Source organism: Emys orbicularis, chromosome 10 (genome assembly GCF_028017835.1).
Source record: "Emys orbicularis isolate rEmyOrb1 chromosome 10, rEmyOrb1.hap1, whole genome shotgun sequence".
NCBI lineage: Eukaryota > Metazoa > Chordata > Testudines > Emydidae > Emys > Emys orbicularis.
This window is the reverse complement of record NC_088692.1, coordinates 78,708,821-78,734,322: the sequence shown is the minus strand read 5'-3', so window position 1 is coordinate 78,734,322 and position 25,502 is coordinate 78,708,821. Positions and strand designations below refer to the sequence as shown.

The 25,502-nt window shown below is 51.5% G+C and overlaps 1 protein-coding gene across 2 annotated transcripts in view; it reads right to left on the bottom strand.

Moving 5' to 3' along the window:
• Positions 1 to 4,533: 4,533 nt before the first annotated feature.
• ST8SIA2 (ST8 alpha-N-acetyl-neuraminide alpha-2,8-sialyltransferase 2) overlaps positions 4,534 to 25,502 on the bottom strand; it is a 38,945-nt gene continuing 17,976 nt past the window's right edge. For both annotated transcript variants that reach the window (XM_065412346.1, XM_065412347.1), the window contains 3 exons: positions 24,840 to 25,097; positions 17,843 to 18,136; positions 4,534 to 4,819 (listed from right to left, as the gene is read on the bottom strand). In XM_065412346.1, the coding sequence (XP_065268418.1) occupies positions 4,534 to 4,819; positions 17,843 to 18,136; positions 24,840 to 25,097 (838 nt within the window). The remainder of the gene's footprint in view (positions 4,820 to 17,842; positions 18,137 to 24,839; positions 25,098 to 25,502) is intronic.

Here is a 25,502-nt window from a genome sequence, read left to right as displayed (position 1 = left end):
ACCTTGCAGTGACTAGCATGGGGCGCAATGTTAGCTGGAAGCCTGCACGGCTGGCATGCCAGAGTCCACTGTAAGGGTGCCTGGATGACTCAAGTGAGTAGTTAAATGATATGGAGCCTTTCATCTCTGTATCACAAGTTCAAATCCAGCCTAGGTCAGTAGCGCCCAAAAGTTGTTACCGTTTGCTGGCCTTTTGGGGGACGGAGCTCAGTGGTTTGAGCATTGGCCTGCTAAACCCAGGGTTGTGAGCTCAATCTTTGAGGGGGCCACTTAGGGATCTGGGGCAAAAATCAGTACTTGTTCCTGCTAGTGAAGGCAGGGGGCTGGACTTGATGACCTTTCAGGGTCCCTTCCAGTTCTATGAGATAGGTATATCTCCATATATTATGTAAAACCATTTTGATGGTGTGAGTTCAATTCCTAGTACCGAAAGATCAAATGGAAGCAGCGTGGGCCAAGGGACGTACTGGCCGCCGCTTCCAGCAGCTCCCATTGGCCTGGAGCAGCGAACCGCGGCCAGTGGGAGCCGTGATTGGCCGGACCTGCGGATGCGGCAGGTAAACAAACTGGCCTGGCCCGCCAGGGGCTTTCCCTACACAAGCGGCATCCCAAGTTTGGGAAACACTGTTCTAATGCCTTCAGCACCAGTTCAAAGCGAGCCACCAGTTCCATTTCCTAGCATAGAGAGGTGTAACAAACCCTTCACTCTGCACATGCCACTTCCGTTCCGTTTTAACAGCTGTTCTGGGTTTTTTATTTTGGTCCGTAGAAAGCATGTTCAGTTTTACACTAGCCATAGTAAAAAACCCACTCCAGGTTACTATAGGAAATGCTGGTATAAGTTGCAGTGAGGTTTGAAATGTCCTTTTTCATGGGGGGGGGGGGGGGGGGGGGCGGGAGGGGAGATAAAAGGGGGCCAGACCCACATCCGGAACCAGACAGAGATGGAGAGCAAGAGAGGAAGAGAGATAAAGGGAAAAGACTGCCAGGAGTAGAATGCGAACGCGTGCAGGCCTGTGTGGGAAGCTGCTGCTGTCATTTGGGAGGTTATTAAGGACATTCGTAGTGCAACACACGCGCCTGGATTCCCATCTGAGCAGCATCAATAAACTTTTTGTTTCATTCTCTTTGGAAGAGGAGCCTTAATTAGGCATGAAGAAATTTATCAAGCAGCAGCCTCCTGGAGCAGGTTGGTCCCAGTGACATCTGGTGTGATGGCTTCCTGCACATTTCCAAGCAGCAGCAAGAATTTATTAAGATCCACAGCCTCCCCACCCCCCCCATTTGACTGAGAAATCCAAACTGCATCCGTCTAATAGCAGCCATTGCAGAGGGGAAGGCAGATGTGAAACTCAGCCGCTCCCGTATCCTCTAACAAAAAGCCAACCCGCTGTATTGGCTTGTCTAGGCTCAGATGCTGGGTTAGTGCTGGGGGGTATTGTGCCAGTTGGCCTAGCCCTTTAGGTAAAGGAGGGATGGTAATGGAGGTTTTCAGTGAGTTTTTCAACTCATTGGCTACCGCTGTCCATTGGAACTGGCCTGGCAGCTATTCAGATGTCATGTGAGAGCTGCCTAGAGGGGGCAACATACTGAGTAATGTTTCACAGGACGGGGCTTTAGGGACAAACCTAGTAAAGCCAATGGGAGTCTTTCCAGATGCTTTTTTGCACACAAATAACTTATAACTGGCAGAACCTAAATATGATTGTTGCAGGTGATTATTGTGTAAAGCAGAGTCATTGTTTTAAAACACCAAACCTGAGCCCACTGAAGAGAATGGGGAGCTTTGCCATTGAGTAAATACGAGCAGAATTTCACCCCTGGCTTAAGGCACTTTGTTCCAAGAGTGACTGGCTGGGGTCCATTCCAGGAGCAGCAGTGTCCCTGGGATACTCTGCCGGCTGAGTTGCTTTGTGTACAACCGGCATGTGCTTTGATTCAACCAAACAGCAAGCCCAGGAGCTGTTACATGTGGACCAGGAAAACAAAAATGCATTTTTAAAAAAAAAAAAAAGCCCCGTTACGTAATGCCCTTGGCTAGACCTCATGAGGCTTTGCAGGTGTTTTAAAATATCTCGCAGGAAGACCTTTCAGTAATAGCCACACCTCCCTTTTAGCAAGGCAAGCAATCACTTTCCCTTCCAAGACCCCCATCTCCACCGCAAGGAAACCAGGCTTTGCTACTGCCACAGACATGGCACAGGCAAGGGTGCCAGCTATGGCACTGTAGTAGCTTTTTATTTTCTAATCGGTTTAAAAATAAAAATCACACCATTTATTTTATTTCTGGAAAAAGTTACGGTAACAGCAATCGCTACCTGGCCTCGGGCCACTCGCTAAAGGTAAGGAGCTGAGGTTAAGAATCCGTGGCTTCACCTTTAGCCACCACGGCCTTCTAGCTGGGCATGAATGGCGGAGAAGATGGTCTGTCTTGAATGACCATTCATTACTCAGTTGAGTAAAGCCTCTCATGATCATAAAACAGATTTGGTTTTTGATGCTTCTTTCTTTTTAATCTCTTCCCATCCCTCAAAAAATACAAGTAATTATATTAAGGTACAAGGTAGGATGTATACTCAGAATATCAAGATGAATATAAAAATCTGGGCCTAAAAATAAAATAAGGGATATAATTTCCTTGGGTGAGGAAGAAACTTCTCCTACAGGCAGGTTAATCCATAATGGTTACCTGCACCTTAATGTGAATCTGGTCGAACACTAATTAGTAGACTAGACAGTCTTACAGGCATGGCAATTTTTTGTTCATAAACATGACATATAGTTTTATCTTTTAAAAGTTATGGAGGCCGGCACTCAGATTTCAAAGGGACAATGTCAAGTAGTTTAACCCCACAATGTAGGCATGTAGATAACAAAAAAACTAATACAAACAGGAACTCTTTCACAATTAAAGACAACATTCTGTAATGCCATTTGTTGCTGTTGTAGTTTAAATTAAACCTTCTGTATTCTTTGTAACCCAAACCAACTGCTTTCTGCTGACAAATGAGAGTTAGGAAAGGAAACTGGAATAGAAACAGGAAGTGAAATTGACTAACCAGATCAATCTAGTCTCACTGACAAACAAACAAACAAAAAAAGTGGAAAGCAAATTTGTTTTTTTAAGAACGACTTCACTCTTTTTACTGTAAGTAGTAATAGTAATGCAGGGAAGGGACTGATTTATTTAAACTATGGGTGAAATTCACCCATGTGCGGAGGGCCAGCTTGATAGATATATACAGTACCACTTAAGTCCTACCTAAGTCTTCAAAATAAAGATTAGCTGGGTCTTAAGTAGTCCACAGGCTCATGGTGGTTCTCTGCTCAGACATGAATGTCACCTGTATGATTTAATCTTGACAGGGTCCTTTTAAACCCTCACTTTTGAGCTTTCTACTTAGATGAGACTTAGGCCCATTATTAATTTTGGAGTAGGAAGGAGAAAGGGCTGTTTAACAGGTAGTGATTGGGAACCAGGAGTTACAATGTGCCTATGGTTTTCATGAGCTCTAGCAGATGCTGGGTCCCTTTGACTCCGGCACAGTGTAAGACTTAGCACTGACTGCACTGGTTTGCAGCAGCCCGCCTGTTACGTTCCAGTGTTTTCGCTTTTTCTATTAGTTCTGTAGGAGAGGAATTAAAAACCATAAACACAGCGTCCTTCTGAGACCGTCAGCCCAGTCTGATCTTCACTAGACCCTGTGTTGTCTCCTGCTCCCGGAACTCGTTTGAACAGCAAACCTCATTCAAATCAGCCTGCCTTTGAGAGTCCCCTCCGGTGTCTCCTGGAGTCACAGTCACTAGGGTGAGTCTCACGCTGCATCTCAAGGGCTCTGTCCAGAGTCCAGTGGCCTTTCCAAACAGGCTGCTCTGATTGTGGCATTCTTCTCACCAAACCACGTGGGATAGATCTCAACTGGTGACCATCTGGACGATGTCGTGTGCCATTCACCGGGAGGCAGTAAGGTAGCTCTGCTGCGGAGAAGGGACCACGGTGCTCTGCTGCGTGTCTCAGTTCCTGTCCAGTCACTCAGGCTCAGCTGTTTAGCCACAAACAAAGGCTCCCTCCCCGCTCCCCCCACAACCCCATTATTAGCACTAAGCCAAGAATACTGGGAAGTGCCAGCACCTGGGTTCTTGGCCAAACAGACCCTAACTTCCCACCTTGGACCAGTCACACACATGGCCTAACATTTACCCATCACCCTCAAGTACTCTGAAAAACCAAGGTGACCTTCAAGCATTTTTGACGTTGTAGAACTAACTTCTTTCTGAGCCTAACCAGCCCCAGACAAAGCCTCGAGCACGGGCAGCAGCTTCAGACTCTCCTGTAACTTGTCTGTCACCAAACACCAAACAGTTATAATACTCAGGTCAATATATATAGGCACCACGTATATATATTTTTGTCACTGTTCTGCACGTTAACAAAGAAAACCAACCCCACTAGCCACTGCTCAACCTTTTCTCCCGCTCACCCTTTCTCCCGTGGTGTGTAGCCTGCAGGAACGTGAGCCACAGAAGCCTGTCTTACGTGGCCCCACCGCACTCTCCGACAGTCAGTTTCAAGGCTCCTTGCTGGTGCAGCGTTTTTAGGGCTTTGAACTCCAAGGGCATGGTGTGAGGGCTGGCCTGGGAGGTGTAGCCGTACTTCAGGCTGTCATAGTAGTGGTATTTGACGGGGTTCTGGTTCTGATCCCGGGGAAAAGGCCAGAAGCCATAGAGATAGATCCTGTTGCAGAAGCGCGTGGCCAGGGTGTACATGAGCAGGCCAGTGGTTGGTCGTTTTATGTGCACTTTGTTTGTTAGCCAGTACCTGGAAAGGGAGAGAAAACCAAATCCTGTTATTCAAGCCATAGCAAGACTCACTGTGTGCAGCCTACATGTCACATACTCTCCCCTTCCCCTGCCCAAGCTACATCAAAGACAGATTCAGTAGTGAGAGATGGCTGATTGATGTAGCAGTTCTGCTGGCCAAGAAATAACTACTGCTGGATTCGCTTCATGACTGAGCAGCTGTCTCTCTGTCTAGGAATTTACAACACACTTGTCACTGTGGTGTCTGAGTGCTTTACCTCTCTTCAATCCCTTATAAAAAAAAATCTCCTACAGTAGTGGCCCACAGTATTTCAGTCCATAATCATCTTCCTTACAGCAGAGAAGACCAATACTATAGGTCAAGTAGTCTCTGTCAACCTCTTGAAACACACACTCACACTTAGATTATATAGGCAGCCCATTGTTATCACTGATGCTTGATGTCTTGACTCTCTAGCAACTGTAATGGGGTTGTGAACATTTTTGACTTCGAATAAGGGGTCGCCGAGGTGAAGAGCTGGAGAAACACTGAACTGTAGACTATTAAAGCCAGCGCTCACCTCTGTGGTCCCTTGTCAGAACATACCACAGCATTTTGGAGTAACCGTGCATAGAGCAGGAGCGTGCACTAGTGTTACAGCAGTGCTTTGGGGCCAGCACCGTTGAATACTATATTATTTTTCATGAAGGATGACAGAGAAGATGGGTGGAAGTTGCATCCTGTTGCAGTGGGTCAAGATACAACAGAAGCCCTGTTGAAAGTGGTAGCGTTTTGGGCTGTGACTAGAAAATACTGCAGTAATATTGTATTTTCACAATGGATATTGCTTGCTCCTGGAGTTTGACAGCACGGAGCATCTGCCTGCTTTCCTGAGCAGTGAGCACTGTGAAAGGAATGTCATCAAAAGGATGGGGGGGTGGAAAATCTCCCCAAGGTGTATCCTTTCCCTACCGAACCACACATGTTCTACAGCTGACATCCCTCGCTGCAGACAGAACTGCCTGTAGTGCCCGCAGCTGCTGCTCGCCTGTGATCATGCTTGGCTTGCACGTCCCCAGCCTGTTCAAACACCCGCCATGGGGTATGTTCACTTTAGATGCCCATGGATTATGTGTAATTGGGATTTCGAAGAGCCTAGTTCAGGCGAGTCCCTCTGCAAGGCTGACGGGGCTTTTGATAGGAGATGCAGAGCAGGGCTTGGCGGCTCTGTGCAGCATTTCTGGGAGGTCGCTCAGCATTCTGAACTTCGATTTTGCCCTCTCCGGTCCCGCTCCACAGTGCAGGCCCTTACACTTGTGTGCTTCTGTGGGACTCCTTGCAGGTGTCCACTCAGCTGGATCCCAGTGCAGGATCTGAGCCTCAACCCTGCAAATTAGCTTTGCGGAGGAGCCATGAACATTTAGCAGCCCAGGTATAAAACCTACTTGTCTGCCTTCTACTAGATGGGGAAAAAATGACACTCCCAGAGTGAGCTGGTGAGTAGAATTTTGTAAGTGTTGCTAATACGGAGTAGAACCCTCAGGGCGTGCTGGGAACACAGTCCTGCTTTCCTGTAGGTTAGCGGCGGTGACTGCTGGCTGCTAAGCATTCACATCACCTGCTATCTGAGCGCCTGTGGCTATGGCAAACCACTCTGCTGCGACCTTTCTGGAAGGAATGCCTTGGTAAGATGGTGCTCCTTGGAATGGTTCATCTGCTTGCCAGACAGCATTTGAGAGGGGTGATGCTTCCAAGGTCTGACAGGGAAAGAAACCTGACGATGGGCATTGTGCGGCTGCCTCTGAATAGCCCTGCTCAGAGGCATTGTCCCTGCAGCTTCGGCCTGGCCCCATATGTTGTAGTAAGAGAAAAGCAAACGTTGCTATTGTAAAGCAGCACAGGGTTATCCTACAGGTGGCCATGAAACAGCTGTGCCTGTGTATTTTACACGGCAGCCCAGAGGGCAGCCATTAGACCGATACAGCCAACGAGAGAAATGGTAATAATAATAATTAATGGAGATATCCCATCTCCTAGAACTGGAAGGGACCTTGAAAGGTCATCGAGTCCAGCCCCCTGCCTTCACTAGCAGGACCAAGTACTGATTTTGCCCCAGATCCCCAAGTGGCCCCCTCAAGGATTGAACTCACAACCCTGGGTTTAGCAGGCCAATGCTCAAACCACTGAGCTATCCCTCCCCCCAGTATTAAATGGTCTATTATTACAGCCATTTAATACTGAGAAGCCGGGGAAAGTCATTCAGCAGGGAAGTTACTGTAATCCAGCTACACTGGAGATACCCGTAAAGCCAAATTCATCCGTTCGCACTGGTGGAGTTACACCAGGGATGAATTTATGCCATAAAGTTTAACAGCCTCAAAATTCCCTCTACTACCGCTGCCGGTCTAGCACTGGCATCTTAATAGTATCTTCTACTGTGCCACACCTTGGGCCGTCATACGACCCCACAAAGCAGAATACTGGCTGCATCACAACCTATCAGAGGTATTTTTTTCAGGGGTTGTTTATAGATACCAAGAAACCTATGAATGGACCACAGCCTTGTTAAAGTTCCACTGCAAAGGATGGGAGGCCCAAAATTATACCCAATGTCCCAGTCATAGGGACAGCTGAACCTTTAAGGGTATGTCTACCCTGCAGTCAGAGATGTGACTGCAATACATGGAGATGTAGCTGAGCTTGCTTTGATCTAGGTAGCTCGAATGACAACAGCAGTAAAGCCATGGCAGCCTGGGCTGTCCAAGCCCACCCAGGACCCTGGGTATGTCCTCCAGCAGCTAGTCAGTGCGGCCATGCCTTCACTGCTGTTATCAGGCGCGCTAGCTAGATCCACGCTAGCTCAGGTAAATCGACACGTGCGGAAGTCCCACTTCTAACTGCAGTGAAGACCGACTCGATCAGTCTCCACTGCAAAACAAACCCAACGGCAGCACATCTGAGCACCCAGGTCAACTGACTCGGGTCTGCAGGGCTCGTGCTACTGGGCTAAAATTAGCAGTGTCGATGTTCTCACACAGGCTGGAGCCTGGGGTCTGAGACCTTCCCCCTTGCTGGGTTTCGGAGCCCGGGCCCCAGCCCGAGCGGGAACGTCTACGCTCTATTTTCAGCCCTATCGCTTGAGCCCCACAAGCTGGAGCTAGTTGACCCCAGGCTCGGAGACTTGCTGCTATGAGGTTCTTTTTGCATTGGTGGCTATACCATAAGGCAGTGTTTCCCAAACTTGGGACGCCGCTTGTGTAGGGAAAGCCCCTGGCGGGCCGGGCTCCCACTGGCCGCAGTTCGCTGCCCCAGTTCCAATGGGAGCTGCTGGAAGTGGCACGGGCCGAGGGACGTACTGGCCGCTTCAAGCAGCTCCCATAGGCCTGGAGCAGCGAACCGCGGCCAGTGGGAGCCGCGATCGGCTGGACCTGTGGACACAGCAGGTAAACCTACCGGCCCAGCCCGTCAGGGGCTTTCCCTACACTTGCGGCGTCCCAAGTTTGGGAAACACTGACATAAGGGTTTTAGTAATTGGGGCCTTGGGGCAGGAGTACACAGTAGCAGATGGGCATGAGCTCCCCTGCACTTCATCTGAATTGCCTGGAGGGGGAGATCGGACAACCCTGCAGCCAAGGGGTGAACACCTGATGTGTGTGGTTTCTGGTTTGCACTTTTGGGTACCCTGGAAAGGGAGAGCTTTTGATTTGGCTGCTTGATTTGAAATTGCCCAATTGCTAAGAGCACGAGGAAACAGAGGTACTGAAATGGGGAAAAGGCATGGCGGCATCTGGATGCCAGACAGATACGGCCACACACTCACAGTCCCTCCTTGCATCTACGTACAAAGTCTGAGTAATGCTTGACGTTTCATGTCATTTAAAAAAATGTTTTAATGGTAGAAAAAAACATTAGTGCCAGCAAGAGGAGCAATGTCCTACAAAAACAATGTCCAGGGATCTGCTGGTGCCAGGAGGCAAAGATGCCTGCTGCCTTAGTGCTCAAGAGTTGGGATGAGGTGGGAGGGAGGCTCCAACTCTGGGCCCTTCTGGAGACAGAGAAGAAGATGGATGTGCCGAAAGGAACAAGCTCAAGGACTGTAAAGCACTCAAGCTACGACGCCGGCTGGACTGCGGTGAATGCATCTCGTCCTCGCTTTGCGGGCACCGAGAGCTCCTCCGGTGACGTCTGGAAAGGACACAGGGGCGCTGTTTAATGAGCAGCTTGTAACAGCAGCCGCATGAGTTATGCAGGAACAAATCACTCTCTTATCTCTTTCGCTGCTCTGGTCAATTTAGACAGCATCCACATTGCCGGTGAATGTGCTGTTCCCAATCCGGGAGAACAGCTGGGGACTGAAACAAACACTAATTAATTTTGCAAACCCAAATGAGGTTGTCTGGGCGCACATGGGATGCTGTGTCAATAGTACACCTTTAATATGCGAGGTCCGGGATTTTAATTAGGAGGCGAGGTAATCTTGAGGAAGGCAGTAATTATTTTTCAAATTGGCTACTCCAATCACCATAACTATTAAGTGTAATGTTTTATGGAAGCAGACAGCAATTAAAGGAGACAGTTAAGAGCAAAGTCTGCAACTTGAGACCTCCCTTCCCTGAGCTATGCTGGCAGCCTGGACTTTCTTCAGAAGGTAGCCGTATGGCATTTATGTAAATAAATCGTCAGAGGCTGAAGCAGCCACATAGAGCCGGGCTGACGTCTAGGTGGGCCTGAGTGAGTAATAGAAACTGTAATGCCATCAGGCAAAAGCTGCCTGAAACAATTCTTGTACAGGATCCACAATAGTTACCGATGAAAAACCCTGTTAGATCATCATGTCTGTCCCCTGTAAGGGGGATGCAGCCCCTTATGGCGGACCTGTTCACTATTAAACGGATACTTGATTGTAATAAAAAAGGCAATAGCTTCAAGAAATGAAGCCCCAGAAGTCTTGTGCTGTAGGGAGTGATGTTGGTTGGGACCAATTGTTCCTGTGTGGCATTGCTAGAGGGACTATCTTTCGTAGGTGAATTAAAACAGAGATCCCGAGCCCTGTGGTCACTGGTAGGTCCAATGGCACTGGTTTTCCCCCCAAAGTAGACCAAATATCACTGCCCCAGTTAGAAGCTGACCAGGACACTGGGCTGATGTCAATTTCCAATTCAATTTCCAGTGGCTGCAGTATTCCTTTTCACCTTGTCTCCTAAAATGTTGCATAGCATTACTGTGTGCTGTTCAACTATTGGTATGTTCCACTCCAGAAGTGATTGTATCCCAACCCTGGAGGAAGTGATCTCTGTGCAGTGCCTCTGTATTGTAAAGTAAGTCCTGTGAGCTTCCAAGATGGAAAACACTCTGTCACTCTCCTTCGTGAAACTGTAGCCTCCACTGAGGATGGTGGTGGTTCCTCCACCCTGCACATCAGTAGGATTCACAAGTCTCCCTTACACTCATCTCTGCTTAGCATCACTCTGCATAGAGCCTGTCCATAATTTGTGTGGAAAAGTTCCGCGCAGCCAGACAACACTGTGGGACTGCCAGCTGTTCGTTTCAATAACAGAGAGAGCTGATTTGCAGCTAAACATCACGTCTGATCTCCATGCTGATGGGTCCTACAAAGGCCTGGGTTGGATTGCATGTATCCTTTCAGTTGAACAGAAAAATCCAGTGATAGGAGAATGCCACTGGAGCGAGTATAAGAAACCCAGGTCAGTCAAGAAATCAGGTTATAGGAGCAATTGCTGCCGTTTTTCAGTGATGAAAGTCACAATAAATAAATAAATGTAACCCCAGGCCTTTTAAAACCAACTTATTCATAAAAGTGAGATTAAAAAAAAATCAAACACACTCTTCTGGAGAAGCTGGTCCCTGACTGGCAGAAACATTCTATAGGTGTGCCCTATATACACCAGTCAGATCAGTGGGTCAAATTCTATTCTCAGTTACATTGATATAAACCTGGAGTAAATCTATTGCAGTGACTCCAGATTGATGTTGGTGTAGCTGAGAACAGAATCTGGCCCATCATCTGCCTAGAACGCTGTGGCTGCTACTATACGTAATCAGAATGCACCTAAAATATAGGAGCAACCATCCTTCCACCAGGCTAGCATCTGGCAGACCTATTCCGTCTGTCAATCTAGGTTCTTAATCTACCACCCTTAACTATGTAATAACTGAACGCCATATAAAACAATCAAACTTGCATTAGTCACTGTAGAAATGGGACCAGATCCCCTTAACGCCCCTTTAACTTTGGCAGGAATTTGGATTCCAAAACTGGATCAAGATCTGAATTTTACAGTTGGCCCTAACTGTCTAACAAGCCAGATCAACTCCCCCCCCCCCCCCCCACTGTGCAGAGTTTGGAATCCACAACTGCATTCAAAGTGTGTGGCTTAGGCCCATCTCAGACATAAAATCAAGTTGAGGGGAGAGAAGCCATCACACAGCGTCTCTTGCCTTGAAAGTAAACAACTCGGCATTTACTGTACGCAGAAGCTGTTACGTGCCATTCAGCCGCTCTCTCTTCATTCAGAATTCAGATCCTTCCTTACAACTCACTCCTTGTGGTCTAACTCCTCCTTTGAAACTCACCTCAGTCCTTTGCAGTGACAACTGTGTACATTTCACAACATAAAGAGGAGAGCGAGGGAAAGTGACTCTCAAGAGAGCTCTATGCCTGCCTGCCTTTCCCTCGCACTCCACGTGGGGAGACATCCCCTTCCTATGACTTTCCTTTGCCTCTCCACTCCCCCACCCCGTCTGCTTCTTTTGTCATGTCTTGGCTTTAACTTCGTCTTGTAAGCTGGGACCTCATCTATAAAGCCTCAGGCTACAGGTGGGACAGTGCAAACCCTACTTTACATCTTATTTCGAGAACGTCAGTGGTGCACAGACTTTGCGTAGGTGCACCCCCTCTGCACAGGGATGAATGTCACCCATCATTATTATTAATTACTATTTGTGCGGCTGTAGTGCCGAGCAGCCCCAGCCATGGGCCAGGCCCCCTGGGTGCTAGGTCTGTACAAAAGGAGAACATAAGGAGGGTCCCTGCCCCAGAGAGCTCACATGAATCGTACTCATTATTCTGATGCTGGACCTAAAAGGAGACCCTGTCCAGTAGGTTCGGGCTAATATTGATGTATCTATTTTTTAACAGAGGGTGTTAATAAAAAGCCAATAAAATTAGAAATGGTCCAGCACCTGGAGACCACGGTGATGGGTATAGTGACAATGCCAGAATAGACAATGAAATGTGTCCATCAACTTTCTATAAAAATAGTTACTCAAACCTCCACATACACAGCCAGTTAAATTTCACCACCCTGTTCTTTTCTCCTGCCTCCCGCAAATGTACGGCTCTAACACAAGCTGCTTGGCAATGAGATTACAGGGCTCTTAGGAGCCACTCACAGCTGACTCGTCAGGTGGCTGGCTTGCTTTCCAGCCTGCGAGAGAACCTCTCAATTCTGCACACCCCTTGCCAGCTTGATCAGGGGGCGTTTTACAGAATCACTCAGAAGTGCTTGTGCATTCCAGGAACCTCAGGGCCCCAGGGCTGCCCAGGAGTGCTGGCTGCAGGTGTGATGAAGGATTGAGCCCCATGTTTCTAGGTGGGGCTATTCTTATTCCTAGGTAGAAATACCATTTCAGAACTGCGATAGTCTCCTCCTCCCCTTCCCTGCGCCCCTCATGTCAAGATGTTCATGCTCCTTTGGCCTCCTGCCTTAGAACCCCATCCAAACCCTGGGGGTGAGCAGCTTGTCATGTCTGACTGCATAAAGACGCCCCCTTTGCCTGCTCCACAAATCATCTGGAATTTCCGATACCCTGCTCCACAGCACGGCCCTCAGGGTGCCCATTTAAAGCATATTCCTAGCCAGAGGAGTGATGTTTCGGCTGCCATCGGGGAGGACGATAATAACCAGTATTTTACATTTACAACAGCGCCTTTCCTTCCAAAGGATTACAAAGTGCTTTCTGCACAACCGGGCGAGATCTTGTTCCAGCCACCACTGAAATGCAGCCTTCTCTGGGTGGAAGACAGAAGCTGGTTAGCCGGGCACAGGGAGTGAGGAACTATAATGTATCTGGTGGAACCGGAGGAGGAATTCATTTACCATCGCTGGAATGTGCCTAAGACACAACTTTCTCTCTCCAAAGAGTGCTATGGAATCTTTAGTAACTCCAAGCGTCAGGGCTGCGTGGCTGGCAGACAGTCCACAGCTCTTTCTCCCCCGCCCTGTCTTGGTGACATTCAGCTCAAGCTGGCTCCAAGCTCACAAGTCCCAAGATGTTTTACCCTCACAGCCAGTTCTGAACATTCCTCAGGAACGGTCACTGCATCCCTGCTATCCTGTGCAGACCCCAGCCCTGCGAAGGTTCAGTAACAAGCGCAGTCTCAGCCGTGCTCCTGGGCTAGTGCAGCGATTGTGGTCCCACTGGAAATGGACCACCAGCTGCTCTCCAGCTTCTTTCCAAGCCAGCTAGTGGCTAACCCTCTGAAGTGCTGTATCCAGCCCTGTGTCCCTGAGGGTGACCTGGAGTCAGGATTGCAATGATGCAGCATTAGTCATTCATTAGCTCTCTGTTTGCAGGCTTGTTCTCCTGCTGCTGGGCTGATAGGTACGAGAGCCAGAGCGGAGGGCAGGTCAGTCTGTTGCCTTCATAGCTGCAGGGCTGATCCTCTTGGTGGGGTCGAGCTGACTCTGTGGCTGTAATTGAATTAGCTCTGTTCAGAACCAGCTGCCAGCTCTCCTCGTCCCCTCTCGTCCCTGCCATGCTCATTACAGACGTGACTAGTCTCGGGAAGAGCCAGCGATTCTGCCCTTGTGCTGCTCACTTCACTGGCTGCGTGTCCTGGCCCCTGAAGCCTTTAAGTAGCCCAGTGGCTCTGCTGTAGCTCTGACCAGTCATGTCACCTGAACCTGCCTGAAACTGGAAGGGGAGAAAAGACTGCCTTGAGTTTAATGGCAGCCCAGAGCCTCAGTGAATGGGAGGCCAATGTGGTACTTAGGATCTGCAGACTATGCCCGGTCAATATATACCCAGCTTCCCTTTGCAAGGCTCCTGTGCACCAATGCTCTGGCCTTCTTGGGCACCCGTCCTAGCACGGGGCAGTGCACCAGTGCCATGGCCTTTCTGGGCACCCGTCCTAGCACGGGGCAGTGCACCAGTGCCATGGCCTTTCTGGGCACCCATCCTAGCACCGGGCAGTGCACCAGTGCCATGGCCTTTCTGGGCACCCGTCCTAGCATGGGGCAGCACACCAGTACCATGGCCTTTCTGGGCACCCATCCTAGCACCGGGCAGCGCACCAGTGCCATGGCCTTTCTGGGCACCCGTCCTAGTACCGGGCGGCGCACCAGTGCCATGGCCTTTCTGGGCACCCGTCCTAGCACTGGGCGGCGCACCAGTGCCATGGCCTTTCTGGGCACCCGTCCTAGAACCGGGCGGCGCACCAGTGCCATGGCCTTACTGGGCACCCGTCCTAGCACCGGGCAGCGCACCAGCACCATGGCCTTACTGGGCACCCATCCTAGCACTGGGCAGTGCATCTGCCTCCTGGTTTGACTGGTACTGTCTGGCTGGGCACCCACGCTCACAGGAAGCATGGTCAGTAGGCTGAGAGAAGGACGTCCCTTCCTAGCGTCCCGGTGTGGTTCCCCCTTGCCAGCAGATCCCACCAGATTCCTTACTCTGTCACTTTCCGTATCCTGAATAGTCACCAAGATCTGCTGGCAGGGAACTCGATCCCGGAGCAAGGGAGCATGCACCGAAAGAGGCCCTGGGAACGCATCCCCAATTGCACCGAGAGACGCCACCTAGGGGCTGCCCGAAGCACTTCTGAGCCTGGCACTTCCAAGGCCCCAGGGTTCTAGGGCGTTCACGCTTTGTGGCTCCTCCATCCCCTCGTTCACTTAGGATCGCCAGCGCCTCTTCTCTAGCAGCTGCACCGTGCAGGCCGAATGCGGCTCCTCTTGCCAGCCTTGCATCTGGTTTATTTCGGGAGACACACGGGAGAGCACAATATCCATCAGCTCCCCATCAAGCCCTGACAGGCCTCCGTTTGGCTTGCTCTGTGTGCCGGAGGCCTCCAGCCCGGCTTGATGGGTTGCTGCTGCAAGGAGCCGTTCTGCAGGGCCAGGCCAACCAGCGAACGAGCTGCAGCATCAGTAGGCGAGATCCATTACCAGACTGGCCCATGGAGCTCCTCCTTCGCCCTGCTCTCCTCCCAACAGGAGACACAACGAGGCCCTTGCCAATATCTCATGCAGCATCTCCTGTGGGGAGTTTCTGGCACGGGGACGCGCTGCAATCATAGGATTAGCAGCCTGTTGATTTAAAGGGCTTATTACAGGAGCTTAATTTTATTTTGACAGATGAAAGTAAGTCAATTACAGCTGGAAATAGCTCAAGGTTTGGGTTATATTTTGTGTCTCCTGTGGCCTGTGGGATCCTTCCCCCCCTTCCTTGGATAGTGACTGTCCTGCCTGAGAATCCTCTGAGCCCAAGGAAACCACCGCCCTGCCAAGCGAAAGCAGGAATTCGTTTTGATCCCAATTTGTGGTTCATCCAGACAGCAGGATCCTCCTCTCCCTGTTGTCGGGCCAAAGGGCCCCATGGAGGCTGCTGTCTGCTCAGGTGGTAGTGCTCTGAGTCACATACCTGGGCAAACGTGCGCTCAATAGTCCTTTGGGTTTGTTTCTGCTGAAAACCAGCCCCCGCTCCCTTCATGCACACGCGGGCCCTCCGGTGTGTTCCCAGGCGCTGCCCTGAGTGCACACTCAGTGCTGACTGTTCTGCGCCCCCAGGCTGGGATAAGGCTCTACGAAGCGCAGATCAACGGCTCAAACGTACGGAAACGGACAACACCACTCTGGGAGGAAAAACAACGCTGGTGGGGGAGGCAAAGCCACAAAGCGGCGGTGGGAGGGGAGTGCACGTGCAGACAGGTGTGTGCACAAATTCACATCCCAGGAGAGGGAGGTACGGGGGAAAAACATCTGGAAGGAAGGGGCTGCTGCTGACCCCCCTTCAGAGAGCAAAGCTTGGATCACCTCTAATAGTCCACACTGATGGATCATGGCCCAGCTGCCCAGTACCCTGTGGATTCTCCTTTTCTCCCTCTTTGGTTTACATGAAAGCGTCACTCCTGCATTAATAAACCCCTTTGTCTTGGTGCCTAAACTGCTGCTCATCTGACCTGAACTACACATACATCTCACAGCTAACTCCCACTCACCTGAGGCTCCACTGACAAAGCAGGCGACAACTTCTCCTCTATTCCATCCATCCATCATGAATCTAATCTATTCACCTGGCACATAGCACCGGAGCACCTTGTACAAACGACGCGACTAACCACCTCTGCCTTCTCTTTGGCTCTCTCTGCCAGAGCAGTAGGGCCAACGCCAAGTCCACACAACAGTGCTGCATTTCACAGCCGAGCCCACATCCGACCACCCCATCCCAGCCTGCAGGACAATTACCAATTCCTCAGCGTTTCCACAACCTGATGATGTTGCATCTCCATGCAGTGTTGCAATGGTAGATGAGGACAGTCCTCAGCTGTTACGTCAGCTCCCTCCTGGTTCTGTGAAGAAGAAAGCGTGTTCTAAGGAAGTTCTTGTTTATCTCCTGTGAGCCTGTGATCTCAGGAGGCTTTAGTAGAACCCCTCAGACCTTCAACTTCAGTTTTGGATCTTATGCCATTAAAACAGGGAGCAGAAGAACTTCATCGCATCCTCACCACTACTAAGCCTGCAACGTTTCCAGGGGAAGGGGGATGTAATAGGGAGAGCCAGAAATAAGAAGTCTGTATTGTTAACACTGGGGAGAAGAACCAGATTGACAGCCTGCGAGTCTCTCTATTCACAGAGAAGGTAGACCAGAAGCTCCCCTCGCATTGCTTCACCTAGACTTAACCCCCTGAGACGTGAAAGGAAGTTAAAGCCCATCCAATCCTTGGCCTCTCGCTTGAGACTAGCAATGAAGTTGCCACTCATGGTGATGGGGTTTTATGAGGTGAATGTATATCCACCAAGAAGGGGTTGAAACCACCAAAGTCATTTCACACGGGCTACTCTGGAACAGCCATCAGATGGTAGCAACTTTCCTTCACTCCTGACCCAGGGTAGACTGGAATCAATGAAAGGCTTTGTAGCCCATTCCCAATCTCCTGATCCAACTAGCTCTGTGAGGACCATGCCTGTGACTGAGACAGAAGAATGGGGAAGGAGCAAGAAGATTAATCACTAGCTAAGCTGACCACAGCACAAATTCCTCACAGGGAAACAACAAATACGCCAGTCAAACTGCAGGTCTGAAAGTTACACTGATCGGAAATCCAGGCCTAGAGTCAACAAAGCATTCACAGTCTGAGGGACCAGGGACATGGGTGTAAGGTTTGCTATCACCCCAAATCCCAGGGCAATAAACAAACACTTCCTGCAATGGGACCAGAGCTGGGAGCCTCAGCTTGCAAATGATCTAAAGCAGGGGTCGGCAACCTTTGGTCTATGGACCATCCATTGCACACCGAGCCCTTCCTGGCGGTCTGCAGAATGAAACACAGAGAGACTTGTAGTGGGTTTGGCTCAAGTCAGCTCCAGCACAAAGCATAGCATTCTCACTCGAGAGGTTCATGAGATACCAGCTACTAAAAAATATCAGGAACACACTGCTTTGTTGGGCCTGCAGCACATATGTGTCCAATTGCTGAAAACCAGTAATAGATCAGCCAGAAAAAGCCACAGGTCCCCATAACCCATCCTTGTCATCAGGGCCGGCTCCAGCATTTCTGCCGCCCCAAGCAAAAAAAAAGCCGCGATCGGCGGCGGCAGTTTAGCGGCAGGTCCTTCGCTCCTAGAGGGAGTGAGGGACCTGCCGCCCCCGAATTGCCGCCGGTGCCGCCCCTCTCCCTTGGCCGCCCCAAGCACCTGCTTGTTAAGCTGGTGCCTAGAGCCGGCCCTGCTTGTCATTGAGAAGTGACAGTCTCGGCCCAGCAAGAGGGACGGGGGGCCAGGCAGGAATTCTCACCCTCGGACGGCGTGCAGCAGGCGCAGCGAGGGGTAGGCGGTGCGGACGTTGATGCGGTGCTTGAGGATGAGCTCGTTGACCCACTCCACGCGCTCCTTGCCCCCTTTGGCCATGAATGCGGGGATCCAGAGGATGCTGCCGTTGAGACTGTGGAGGCGCTGCAGCAGCTTCTCCCGCCAGGTCTCGTTCACCAGGTCCTCGAAGGCACGCTGGATGACAGAAGGATTCATAGTCACAAGGTCTGTCTTCATCCCCACGTCCCAGGCATAGTCCTGAACAGGGGCCAGATTACACCTGCAACACAGGAGAGAGCGTCACAGTGTGCTCCAGGGAAGGGGAAGGACAAAGGTTAGTCGGTGAGTGCTAGCACTGGGGAAAGGCGCCCGATTGCCAGTCCTGGGGTTACACAGGTACAGCACAGGCCGCGTCAGGGCAAGCTTCCTCGCAACTCCCCGTGGCAGCGTGCTGCGATCCTGCCCTGGAAGGATGAGAGCGGAGCTCATTCTCCAGGGCTCAGTCAGTCTTTGCCCTCTCCTCGCAGAGAACACCACCAAAGGGGCCAAACAGTGCCCGAGGAGAGCAGTGGTGACGAGGCAGCCTGGGGTGGTGGCTGAGCACAGTTCTAGGGACCAGGAATGCCTCACTTTGACTCCTGCCTCTGCCACTGACTTCCTGTGTGACCCGGGGCAAATCCCGTAGATGGTGTCCCCTGCCTGAACATAGGGATAGCAACACCAGAGGGCTGTTATGAGGATTGGTTGGTGTTTTATAAAGAGCAGGGGAGCATTACTGTGATGAGGGCACCTGCCTATTGGTGGAGTCTGTTCAGCAATCGACATGAAATGCCTTTCAGTCACTACAACCCCAGGTCAGACTCATGGCAGATACTCTGAGGAAAGACCTTCTGCATCCCGTTACCAATTCCCTAGAACATGACCTATCAAGAGCCCGCTAGGAATATCAGTGACTAACTAATGACCCCTGGGCATCTGGCTATGTTGCTAATGTGGCTTCAGAGCTCACAGTATTGGAAGGTTATAGTAGCCATTCAGGTCAAGGCGACGGTTTTAATACAGTAAAACCTATGGGGAGAGCAAACTCAGAAAGCGTGTGTGTACCAGAACGTGGGGAATGTGTGTGCCTGTGCATGTATGCATCTGTGTGCACAGGTCTACATAAGCATGCATATTTGCACAGCTGGGTGAATGGCTACATCTCTGCATATACAGGCCTACATTGGCTTCTGAATGTGCTAACGTGTGTGTGTGTATGTCTGTCAGTTTGCATGCGTGTCTCTGTGTGGATGTTCATAAATGTCCCAGGGCATGAATTTTTGGTGCACATGTGTGCTTGTACCGACATGTATCTGTTCATGTGCACAGCTAACAAACACAAGGTAACAAAATACCTATGTTTACTGCTATGACACATTTGAATTGAAGTGATTTTTCCAGAGCAGGGAAACCCGCTCTGCAATAGAGGTCTTGTGTGTCTCATTGCATCAGTATCGCAACAGCCAATTCGGAATGTCAAGTGGTGTGAAGGGCACAGAGTCCACTGTTACCTCTAAGGATGGTACGTGCACCAGGAGACACGGGAGACTCACAAAGCCAGCAGCTCACAGGAGCAGCACCCACCACTGGGAAGAGAGAACAGCTGGTCGTGTAGCCTCAGGAAAGCCGCAGTGACTGAGGAGCAGAGTGGGCCAAGGCTGGCTTGTTCCAGTGAGCCCTGCTGGAGCTGAACCTGACCGAAAACACAGGGGGCACCAGGGGGCTGTGCATGCTTGTGAGTGTGTGCACGGAGACACCCATCTCTCGTGACTCGGCAAGGCACTCCAAGGAACATACAGCACTGGAGCATGCAGAGGGCTGCTCTAACTGGAAGGGCTAGTGATATCCTGTGAGTGTTTCAGTCTCGCCCGGAATGACAGTGTGACACCTGCGGTACTTAATTCCAACCTGGCTGGAGTAATATTATCCCGAGACCCTTCTCCCCCTCCCGGCGACTGTGTGCTAAACAGCAGACCCCCCCGGCACCAGCAATGATAATGATACCAGCAGGAGGTGGAGGCCCGGGAGATCAGTGATTGGTGGGCTCCAGAGGGCCAGGCTGGTTAGGGGCTCTGACGTTGAGAAACCTTTGTGCAATGTAAGAATGGGCGCACGCACTTGCACACACACACACGCATGTGCACACACGCACACACAAAAGGAATTCACTCCTGCTGCTCTGGAAACTCCTCGCACTCACCCTGTCTGTGATTCCAGCCCACGTGCGAGGGCAAGGAAAGCCGTGCGGCACTGAGACTGAGGGCTGCATTTGCCTCGAGCTGGGACAAGATCACCCCCTTTCCCTGTTGCTCCTGATGGTGGAATCCAAGTCACTTATTTCTGTCATTTTGAGTGCTGGACAGATGACTCTACTGACCCATTACTATGCACCAGAGCCTGGTGCTGGCAGAATGGAGTGTGTGAGCAGCTGATGTGGCCTCTCAGGGCCCTGAAAGGTTGCTATGCTTCTGGCAATGTGCCGAAAACTCCAGATCACCCCCACGCTGCCTATCACATGCAGAGGAGGAGAAAGCCCTTGGTGCATTGATTGATCACAGAATGACTATGAGCCGTCAATGTGATGCGGCCGTGAAAAGGGCTAATGCAGTCCTAGGATGTAGCATGCGAGGTATTTCCAGTAGAGACAGGGAAGCGTTAGTATCATTATCCAAGGCATTGGTGAGACCACATCTGGAGTACTGTGTGCTGTTCTAGTCTATGTTGAATTCAAAGAAGGATGAATTCAAACTGGAACAGGTACAGAGAAGGGCTATTAGGATGATCTGAGGAATTGGAAACCTACCTTCTGAAAGGAGACTCAACGAGCTTGGCTCGTTTAGCGTAACCAAAAGAAGGGGAGATATGATTGCTCTCTATAAATACATCAGAGGGATAAATACATGGGAGGGAGAGGAGTTATTTAAGTTAAGTGCCAATGTGGACACAAGAACAAATACATATAAACTGGCCATCAACAAGTTTAGGCTTGAAATTAGGTGAAGGTTTGTAACCATCAGAGGAGTGAAGTTCTGGAACAGCCTTCCAAGGGGAGCGGTGGGGGTGAAAAACCTAACTGGCTTCAAGACTGAGCTTGATAAATTCATGGAGAGGCTGGAATGATGGGACTGCCTACAATGGCATGTGGCCCATCGGCAACTACCAGTGCAAAAATCCCCAACGGCTCGAGATGGGACACTAGATGGGGAGGGCTCTGAGTTACTACAGAGAATTCTTTCCCAGGTATCTGCCTGGTGGGTCTTACCCATGTGCTCACTGTCTAACTGATCGCCAGATTTGGGGTCGGGAAGGAATTTTCCTGTGGCTCAGATTGGCAGAAACCCTGGGTTTTTGTTGCCTTCCTCTGCAGCATGGGGCTTGGGTCACCTGCAGTTTAAACTAGTGTAAGTGGTGGATTCTCTGTAACTTACGGTCTTTAAACCATGATTTGAGGACTTCAGTAACTCAGCAAGAGATTAGGGTCTATTACAGGAGTGGGTGAACGAGGGTCTGTGGCCTGCAATGTGCAGGAGGTCAGACTAGATGATCACAATGGTCTCTTCTGATCTTAAAGTCTATCAGTCTAAGTGACTTACTCAAGGGTACGCACAGTGAGAAATAGGCTACAAGGCTCCCGATTCCTAGGTCCTTGCTCTAATCATTAGGACATGCTGCCTTAATGGCTAATAAACTCAAAGGAAATATAGGAACTGAAAGCCAAAGACATGGCAATCTGTGTGCCCAGGAACGCAGGACCTAGCTATCCCTGCCGGAGCCTAGTCTACACTAGAAAAGGCTGGCTGGCATGGCTATGCCGGTTTAGTTGTACCGGCAAACCCTCCTGGTGTATATTCAGTTTGTACCAGCAAAAAATGCTTTTGCCAGTATAGCTTATTCTGGTTCCCTGAACAAAATAAGTTACACGGCAAAAGCACTTTTATGTAACTGTGTCTACACTAGGACTTTAGTCATAGAAATGTTGCAAAAAAATCACCGCATCAGTCGACCTTACTATACTCCAGGGGTCGGCAACCTTTGGCACGCGGCTCGCCAGGGTAAGCACCCTGGCGGGCCGGGCCGGTTTGTTTACCTGCCGCGTGTGCAGGTCTGGCTGATCGCGGCTCCCACTGGCCACGGTTCGCTGCTCCAGGCCAATGGGGGCGGCGGGAAGCGGCGCGGGCCGAGGGATGTGCTGGCCGTCGTTTCCCGCCGCCCCCATTGGCCTGGGACAGCAAATCGCGGCCAGTGGGAGCTGCGATCGGCCGAACCTGCGGACACGGCAGGTAAACAAACCGGCCCATCCCGCCAGGGTGCTTACCTTGGCGAGCCGCATGCCAAAGGTTGCCGACCCCTGCTATACTCATTCCTAGTGTAGACCTTGCCTAGGACAGTTCTCACTGTCGCTGCCATAAGACCGCTGGCCTAACCCTTGCTGTGACCACGACGGCCTTTGTTTTCTAGGCTGGCTTTTGTTCCATTTCAAGCTGCCGAGCAAACTACCCGGGGAACATTCCCCAAAGATCAGAGAGAGGCCCTGGGTTCCACTCTGACACACAGGACGGTTGGGTTGGCTGTGTTCATCCAGAGGGCAGAGGTGGCATTATCTTCATTCCCATGTCACACGCAGGACTGCTTTTATAAGCCACTGATCGATTGGGCTGTCTCCATAATAGACTTGCCAGAAAGCAAATGTCTGCACAGACATAAATCACCAGCAGACATGCAGAGCTCCTCAGCTAACACATCTGCATGGGCTTGAGGGATAAAGAGGCAGGCTCTTTTCCTTCTCTCTCTTTGCTACTGCAAGTATTATTTTGACAATTTAGTGTGTGTGTGTGTGCATGTGTGTGAGAGGCGAGGGTATGGTACATGTTTGGCTTGTGTAGGGATTGTATGTATTTCTGTAGGGGCAGAGGGAATGGTACGTCTGTGTGTGCATGGTGGCTTGTGTACGTGTGAGTGTGTTTATGCGTAAGAAAGAACAGAGAGTGTATTGGGTGGAAGTGATGCACATGAGGGAGGATTGAGTTGGGGTGTCTGTGGAGAGTGTGTAGGTGACAGTGGGAGAAGGTAGAGGGTGTTTGTGTAGGAATGATGTATGTGTCTGTAGGGGTGTGTAGGATAGGGTTTGCTTGCATCTGGGGGGTTTGGCTGGGGTGTGTGTCATCAGTGTTGGTGTACTTCTCTGCCACAGTGTGGGGGAAGGGAGTGGTGTATATGAGAAGATGTGTGTGTTTGTAAGGTGGGCGGGGCACAGTGTGTGTTAGGGTGTGAGTGGCGGGTGTGTGAGAAGGACATGTGTGTCTGTGGGGGTATGGGAGGGTGGTGGTGGAGGTGTTCATGACTTGAGGGGTGTTTGTGTGGATGGTGTGCGTGTGTGACAGTGTGTGGTTGTGGAGTGCGTCAGGTTGTGGCGGGCAGGCTTGTGTAGGGTTACCATATTTCAGCAAGCAAAAAAGAGGACGGGAGGAGCCCCGCCCCAGTCCTGCCCTAGCCCCGCCCCAGTCCTGCCCTAGCCCCGCCCCTGCCCCTTCCACTCCCTCCCACTTCCCGCCCCCCTCAGGACCCCCAACCCTCCCCCTGCTCCTTGTCCCCTGACTGCCCCCTCCTGGGACCCCTGCCCCTAACTGCCCCCCAGGACTCCACCCCCTACCTAAGCCTCCCTGCTCCTTGTTCCCTGACTGCCCCCTCCTGAGACCCTCCCCCCATCCTAACTGGCCCCCTAGGACCCTACCCCCTACCTGCCCCCTGACTGCCCCAATCCTTATCCACACCCCCACCCCAAGACAGACCCCGGGACTCCCACTCCCCATCCAACCACTCCCCACCCCCTGACAGCCCCCCCCCCAGAACTCCCGACCCATCTAAACCCCTCTGCTCCCTGTCCCCTGACTGCTCCGATCCCTTTCCCCACCCCTGCCCCCTGACAGCCCCCCCACTCCTTGTCCCCTGACTACCCCTCCTGGGACCCCTGCTCCTAACTGCCCTCCAGAACCCCACCCCCTACCTAAGCCTCCCTGTTCCTTGTCCCCTAACTGCCCCCTCCTGAGACCCCCCACCCTAACTGCCCCCCCCCCCAGGATCCTACCCCCTACCTGTACCCTGACTGCCCAAAACCTTATCCACACCCCCCACCCCCAGAAAGCCCCCCCCCGAACGCCCGACCCCCCCCCCCCCCGTCTCTTGACTGCTCCTTCCAGAACCTCCCTGCCCCTTCTCCGACCCTCTGGCCCCCTTACTCTGCCGCTCAGACCAGCGTGCCGGGGAGGAGGAGCAGGGGGAGGAGCTCCAGACTGCCGGTGCAAACGGCCGCCTGGTGATCTGCGAATGCAGGGAGGGAGGGAGTGCTCTCAGCTGCAGGGGAGAGGAGGGGGAAGTGGAGGAGGGGCTCTCTCTGGCTGTCGGAGCCCCATATAAGTGGCACCATCCGTCCGGCTGCCCTGTCAGCAGCACGTGCTCTGCAGGGGGGGAAGTCCGGACATTTACAAATTCCCCCCGGACGCTATTTTTAACTCTAAAAGCCGGACATGTCCGGGGGAATCCGGACGAATGGTAACCCTAGGCTTGTGATGTTGTGCAAGGCCCGCTTCTGAGGCACTCTGGGTACATCACAGCCCTGGCTCCTTTGCCGACTGTTTCCATCTTTTTGAATTCATATTAAACACTCCCCATTGGGTTTTGTTCAGTGCCCATCCTTCCCGCTCTGACAAGGGGGCTCCCTGCACTATTTAGTGCACATCGTGGGAAGGGGGAGCGTGGGCGGAGGTGGGGGGGGGGGGGGGACTGGAATATGCAGCACTCTGTCAGTCCCCCAGTGACAGGAAAGGCTCTGGCCCAGTCGCCTGGCTCGGAGCCTGGGGGTCCCATCCCTGGATCCCCGTGTGTTTTGTGGGAGTGAGTAGGAGCCCTGCTGTATGGGAGGCATAGCCTCTCTGACCCCTCACTACCTGATCACGAAGCTGTGAGCATCGATCTCTCTCCCGCAGCCGCTGTTCAGCAGGATTCCCGAGTTGCCCACGATGGCGCAGGTCCGGAAGCGCTTGCCCTTCAGGGGTGAGGTCCTTGGCAGCAGCTCATAGAGGTTCTGGGAGACGTTCATGGTGCTGTCCCTGTCAAAGACGTAGTGGATGACGTCCCCGGGCTTCAGGGTCCCCTTCAGCACCGAGATGTCCTTCTCCGCATCCAGGAACTTCAAGATCTGTTTCCTTGGGGCAGGAAATAAAACAGATATAGGGAAAGCTTGCGGCACGGCCTATGACTGCAAAGCACCCTCCTGCTGCTTGTCTATGCTCCACAGCCTGGCTGCAGAGAGACTGACGGCCTTCAGGAGCCACTCAGACTTTAGCATTCCACTTGCTACCCCATGTGTGCTATAAAATGGCTCCCCACCTTAATGTATGCATCTCCCATACCCCCTTTTCCACCGGAGCAGGTCCTTAACAAGCCCATCACTGCCGCTCTGCTCTCCGCCAGCAGGGGTCACTGTATTTACCCACAAGGTGGCAGATTTCCTTCCCCCCAGGAGTGGCTGATCATGGTGAATCTGCAGCGCACTCTGGCCCCTGCTTGTCTCCAAGAGTGGAGGCCGAAGCGTGTGTCGCTCTGTTAAC